At 30.8% G+C, this 6,750-nt stretch overlaps 1 protein-coding gene across 1 annotated transcript; it reads right to left on the bottom strand.

Annotated features, from left to right (window-relative positions):
• Positions 1–586: 586 nt before the first annotated feature.
• LOC107024140 (beta-1,2-xylosyltransferase) lies at positions 587–4,306 on the bottom strand. Its single transcript, XM_015225046.1, has 3 exons — positions 3,566–4,306; positions 2,332–2,481; positions 587–1,796 (listed from the first exon to the last, which is right to left on the bottom strand). Exons 1-3 carry the CDS (start codon positions 4,265–4,267, stop codon positions 1,074–1,076), a joined length of 1,575 nt encoding a protein of 524 aa, XP_015080532.1. The 5' UTR covers positions 4,268–4,306; the 3' UTR covers positions 587–1,073.
• Positions 4,307–6,750: the final 2,444 nt, after the last annotated feature.

Below are 6,750 nucleotides of genomic sequence, written 5' to 3' on the forward strand. Positions count from 1 at the left end.
TTTTTCTTTTTAATTTTTATCCTATTTTTTTCCCTCTTAGATATAATAAATAAACCTTTTTTTTTTTCAAAAAAATGATCAGTAAATACAGTTTTATTTTTTAGGTGGGTGAAATAAATGCTATCCGTTAATATTATTAGGAGTCTAAGAAAATTACGACTCGGATTTGATGCATTTTTTTTAAAAAAAAAAAACAATAAGTATTTATCTGCGCCTATTGTTTAGCTCAACCATCTATCTTAATCATAATTAACTAAAATGCATATTAATCATTCTTAATTGATAAATTATATACCAAAGACACATGTCTTGATTTTTATATTAACTGATAAATTATTTACCCATGACAGGATTTTTTATTGTTTGATCTCTTTTCATTATAGAAAAAACATTTTGATTTATTTCATATTCTATGGACTGGATTTAAGTATCATTTCAAGCACAACTAAAAAAATAGCTCGTGTAAAAAATATCCCGCGTTACAAGAGATACACACAACATCTGAAAAATAAGAAAATATATGCTATATGTAGAACCTGAAGAACACAAAGCGATGGATTTAAGAGAAATAATATAGAGAGAGAGCTAAAAATGCGCGAAAATCTCTGTTAAATGTCTCATTTCTTTTGTTTTTGTTACAAGTTACAATCATATCATCACTGAACACTACACTGAGGTTCTTGTTAATCTGCTACTTCAACATGCTTGTTAATCTCTGTCTTCCCAGAACAAGAAGATAATAAATTGCAGAAAACAATTGACAACGAATAGTAATGAAGTTGTACACACCTATAATGTGATTTACAAATGTGTGTATCGCGAGTGACATGTAATATTGCACCATAAAGAATATCTTGAATGAGCTCACCATAACGATCGTTCTGAGAGTTCATAACTGAGAGGGGCTAATAAATTAGTAACTGCCAGAAACTGTGAAGCTTGTGAACACCGGATTGAGGATCAATTTGCAGCAAAACTATAGAACTGCAGATGAAACATATTTTACAAGATTTTCAGGCTCCAAATTCCAGTCTTGTAGAGAAAAGTTGAACTGTTCAAACTGTTGAGTAGATTTAGCAGCCAAGACTCCTCAAAATACTGTTGAGCTTGTCAATTACGACTGGTGGATCCGCATAAGATCCCTCCAAATCAATGGGATGGTACTCCAATCCTTTCCAATAAGCAATCAGAGAAAAATGGGGGCGCCTATATTCACTGCTTATAATTTCTAGTATAACAGCTTTTGGTGATGCAGAAACAATGTGCGTTAGACCTGCTCCATGAGCACCTACAATGACAGAAGCATCTTGGATTGCTCGAACTTGCTCTTTCATGGACATGTGGGCAAATAATCCGTTAATCACATTTATTTTGCACTCTGTGTGGTTCAAGGACCAGCTCTTTATGGAATCAAATACTTCTTGTTCATTGCTAAGCCTAGACTGTACCTTTCCGCCATGACGTGGGTGAGCTAAATAATCCTCGCGTCTAACAAAGAGGACATTGTGGCCAGTGACTGTCCTTGGGATGTTCTGTCTATCCACAGGAAATCCAAAGGCTGCTCTGATCATCTCTCCAAACTCGGACAACCGTGCAGTTTTACTATCACTGGGATTTTGCCACAAATCACGGGCAGGAGCTCCAGTACAACCGATACTTTCTGAAAGCCCCTTAAACAGGGCAGTTTCATATCCCAACGGCGAGAGGATAGCATGGCGAAAACAAACCGGACCGCTAAAGTTTTTAGCATAAGTGAGGCTTGAAAACAGTGCTCTCCATGTTTCCTCCAATTGTGTCTGGATTTTTTTTCCAAAAGGAGTAAAAGCAGTTAACATGAAGAAACTGAATTTGAAGATAAATGAAACATGCCACAAAAAATCTTGGCCAAGTAATCATCAAGATTATAGTAATGGGGTGAAAGAGCTTTAAACACATGAAAGTGTAGGCTATGAACGTCAGTCCCATAAAAGTATGCACAGGAAGGAATTTTCAAGACGGGGATGTAAGGTAACAAAAAATTGTCCAGAAATGAAATCATTGCTAATTTTTTTTTCGTAATAGATTTTCTTTTTACCATCAAAGGACCATTCAAATAAATAGTGACATGTAAATAGAAGTAAGAATGAGCCAATTGCAACAACTAGGTACTGCGGAGTAAATCGCTGTGTCAAATAGAAAACAGAAACAAAGGGAAACTCGGGATTAAGTCAAACCAACTTGACACAAGAATCTCAAGTCCATTGTATTGCTAGAGAAAAATTACTGAGTCTACATTCATCCATGACACAGAACAATGCAGCACACCATAATCAACAATAATTTCAAACGTACCTCACAATGGCCATCTACAAAAACCAAATGTGGCCGACTGGGTAAGCCAGTAACTCTGGATGCCGCGTATGCACTATACCAATCAGTAATTGTATGAAAAAGATTTGCATACTCAAATCGGGTAATCAAAAGTGATGGCTCCTCAATCCACTGAAACAAAAATTGGAAAAATAACAGCAATGTAAGGCATCGATTACGGAAAGATGGCATTAACAAAAGACACAGCTTCCTTACATGGTTGCTTGAACACTGACATCTAGCATGGATAATTTTTTGATTAGCACATGAAGAACTGAAAAGATGTTCATCTCATAAATATTCCAATAATCAGCAATCTAAAATAGCAATAGAACACCACTTATCATCATTTTAGTTGATTCTCTTTCATTAGTGGATAAGGTAATGTAACCTAACAGTGCTACATCCTTCATGTATTCCTCTTGTTAGTGCACAACAAAACTTTGGACATTGAATGATACCACAGCAAAGATCTAAAATTAACTGATCATACTGGAACTTTGAGTAGCTAGTAACCAAGTGAAAGGTCCCTATCTAGCACGGATTTCCTCCTAGACATCCTAACATAGAAGCCATGTTTGGCATACTTTTAGATCAAATCGATAGTCCTCAAAATGCAACAACCAGTTGTCCAAGTAAGTTTCAAAAGGCATTTAGTCGAATTGGTTATTAAGTTTTTCAGGACAAAGCTGACCAGCTCAGACAAATGCTACCATATTCCATTTGTAAAATGGAAATAAAGAGATGAAAGGAGATCAAAAGTCGTAGGATTCACCATAGATCACATACACTGACCATTTGCCAACTTAAGGTCGTTAACTACCAACAATAAATACTCTTCAAGGTCCATAAATTCGATAACTTTATGGATTCAAATACAGAACTACAATGAAAGCTCTGGATAAACTCTAAAATCTTAACAAAATATTTAGTAACACATTCCAAAATCACCACTTTATCTATAACATAATCAAATGAAATGCAACCATAATCCAAAAGTTAATTAACTAATGTTATCCACCCTCTACTCCAGATTTCAAGGAATTATCTTAAATGACACATATAAAACAACAATTATAACACTGAGCTACTTCTCTAAAGCAACAATTAGATAAATTAATCTTCATTAAATAGATCAAACAAATTCCATATCAACAAACATTCTCAAAGATCAAAACTTTAATATCAGATCAAACAAAGTTTCAAAAAATCAAACCTCAGAACAATGAAAATCATTGGCGCCAACCAATCGAATCGAGTCGATTAATTCCCTCATAGTGTGCTTTGAGACTGCACCTTCAGGTAAATATTTATTCAAGAAATTTTCATCAGCTAATTTTTTCCCAATTTTTGTTCTTTCATTAACCTCTATCTCAAAAGCTCCATTTTCAAAAATGGGTAATTCTTCTTCTTCTCCCCTTCCTATTACTTCTTCCAATTTCTCTCCTCCTTTAGACATCAAAATTTTCTCCGGATTCATCCTTATTACCCCTCCTTCACAAATCGAACTCTGCAATGTCTCACTGAAAAAACACCTAAACCACCCTCCTCCACCTCCTTCACCGGAATATCTGTTTTCACCGAATTTCCGGTGAATCTCCGGCGAGGCTTTGAGAAGATCGATTTTACGAGTAAACCCATTTCCAAAATAACCCTCACACGATCTCCAACCAACGTTGGGGTTCTGAGACCAAGGGAGGTAAGACGGCAAAATAGGCCATGGTTTGGATTGGGAAGCAACGGAGGAGTGCAAATTTTGGTGGTTTTCCGATGAAGAAAAGCGGTTTCCGGTAGTAATATAGCGGTTTTTAGGGAAATTGTGGCGGAAATGATCTGGGTGTGAAGAGAAGTAGAGATAAAGAGTAATTGTGTTGAGAGCAAAGAGAGAAAGAAGAATTTTCAGCTTCTTCTTGTTCATCTTCTTCTTCCTCTTCCTCTCTCTCTCAGTTGCACTATTACTAGTTGTATATATATTTATAATAACTTTAATTAAATTCGTAAAATTTCACTAAATATATTATTATCTTTATAAATTTATAATAATATGTGTATTAGATATATAGATAAGTTTATAGGATCATATTTCTTAAAAAGTAATTATAAATTTGTTATAGTTTTATATATTTAGAGTTAAATTATAAAAATATTAAATTAATATAATTTAATTTAACTTTGAAAATTAATCAAATTTATTTTTAAAAAATATAACATGACAAATAAAAATAGACAGGAGATGTAAGTCTTTAGAATTAATTGTGTTTGAAAATTATTTTTAACTTATATGTATACGTTATTAAGTCAACTAACTATAATAAATTTTTACGATCATATTTCTTAACAAGTAATAATTATAGATAATTTAGGGTTAATTGTGTCTAAAGAATTGTAAATTTATACTATGTTATAACACATTCAGTAGGGATTTTTTTTTTCTTTTTTTATTGGACTTAAAGATGTATATGTTTGAAAACTGTATTATACTTTAAAAGATATTTATATAATCATCTCTTAATTAAAAATTTTGTATTTAACTTATGAAAATAAATCATTTTTAATAAGAAAACTTTAGTCTTAGAGTGAAACCTTTAAACATTAAATAAAATAACAAATAGAATTGGAGTCAAAATTAAATTTATATATTATGACTTTTTCTTCTTTTCCTTCTTAAACCAAACAAATAAGGACAAATTTTTAATACTATTTTTACTTTTTTTTATTCCATTTAGTCAAAGTTGTTAAAATTTCACCATTTTGTCCAATTCTCAAGTTGCATGTGAATGGATTGTGACTATAACTAATATGGCAAATTAATTCATTATAATATCTGACCATATAATAATATAATTGCGTACCACCTAAGTTTTGCCAACTTTATAAAGAATCAAAAAATAAAAAAATGAAAAAAATAAAATTAATGTGCCCATAAAGCACGAGTCGATGATCATTGAGAAAAATAAATGTTCCAACAAAGAAGTAGCATTATTAAAAGTTCTCATAACTCATATTACTTGGTCACGTTATGTTTTTTATATTCTTTATTTTTCTATTGGAACAAAGGTAGGTCTGAAAATAATTCGTCAGTAATTCAAGCTTTGATGTGACAAAAGAATAAAATTGTCATAACTTTATTATAATTTTAAAACGGACTATATATATTTATCCGCCAAACTTATAATTTTTTTTCTGTGTAATAGTTAAATTTAGGCTAAATACATAAATAGATTTTTAAATTTGTTGGGGTTTTTTCCCCAGATATCTTAACAACGTCATTTTTCTATTGATCATTGAACCACACATAATTTGTTCTTTTAAAACACTGTTGGTTGATTTTGATCGATTTTTCTATTGTAAATGTCTTCAATTGTGTTCGAATTGTAATAATTTTGATTAAATGAATGAAGACAAACCGTGTTAGTCTCTTTTGTTTTCTAATGTGTTCAAACGACTTAAGTAAAAAATAATTATTTTTGAACATTTTCACTATCAATTGGACTAATGAGTTGTGGAACAACATATGTATCCTCTATCAACAAATCTGGTTCCACATCAGACAACAATGTTTGATTAAACGGAACAAATTATGGGGGTTCAATGATTTAATAAGAAAATGACGTAGTTGAGGTATCTGGAGAAAAAATCCAACAAATTTAAGGATTTACTTATATATTTGACCTTAAATTTACGAAAGTATAGTATAGTGATAAATGAATTTAAAATGTTTAGGTGTTGAAGTGATATTTATTCCTATTTATTTATCTAAAAAATTATAAATAATATTGTTTATATGTAATGGTAAGGAATTAAATATTATTGGTAAATTAATTAAAGTATATGTAAGTTGACTTGTATACTACAAATACTAATAATTAAAGAGCTACATACCATCATAAAGTCTAAGACGAATATTAAAAAAACAAATGATATTTCTTCCGTCTCATTTTATTTAATATTATTCGTTATTTGAGATTTAACACAAGTTTATTTTTAACAGTAATTTTTTCATAGATCCTTTTAACATATTGGATTATCAATTATTATAACGTATAGTACTCTTTACGTAGTTTACAAATATATAAATTTCGTTTCAAAAACATTTGAAGATTCCATACGCAAATGTCCAATCAAAATTAAATTATTTGACTCTAAAAAATTGAAAAATGCCACATAAAATTAGACAAAGGAAAAAATAGTTTCAGCCATATTATTCACATTTAAAATTATTTAATATTCTATTTAAAATGTGCAAGGAAACAAGGAAATGATGGTAACGACAAAAGAATCAAGGATAATAGAAAAAAAATAAATTTGGTGTACTAAGTTTCTGCTATATATTGGGTTCAAGAAATTATTGAACTATAAAGGCTTATTCTACGCAGTCTTTTCTTTATTTATATATATATA

This window comes from Solanum pennellii, chromosome 7 (assembly GCF_001406875.1).
Source record: "Solanum pennellii chromosome 7, SPENNV200".
Lineage (NCBI taxonomy): Eukaryota > Viridiplantae > Streptophyta > Magnoliopsida > Solanales > Solanaceae > Solanum > Solanum pennellii.

Bases quoted from the DNA above. Each gene is read 5' to 3' on its own strand.
- LOC107024140 (XM_015225046.1), bottom strand. From the start codon at position 4,267: ATGAACAAGAAGAAGCTGAAAATTCTTCTTTCTCTCTTTGCTCTCAAC. The intron at 2,482-3,565 runs GTTTGATTTTTT...TTTTTGTTTCAG, and splicing joins ATGATTTTCATTGTTCTGAG to TGGATTGAGGAGCCATCACT. The intron at 1,797-2,331 runs GTACGTTTGAAA...AAAAAAATCCAG, and splicing joins TTGTAGATGGCCATTGTGAG to ACACAATTGGAGGAAACATG.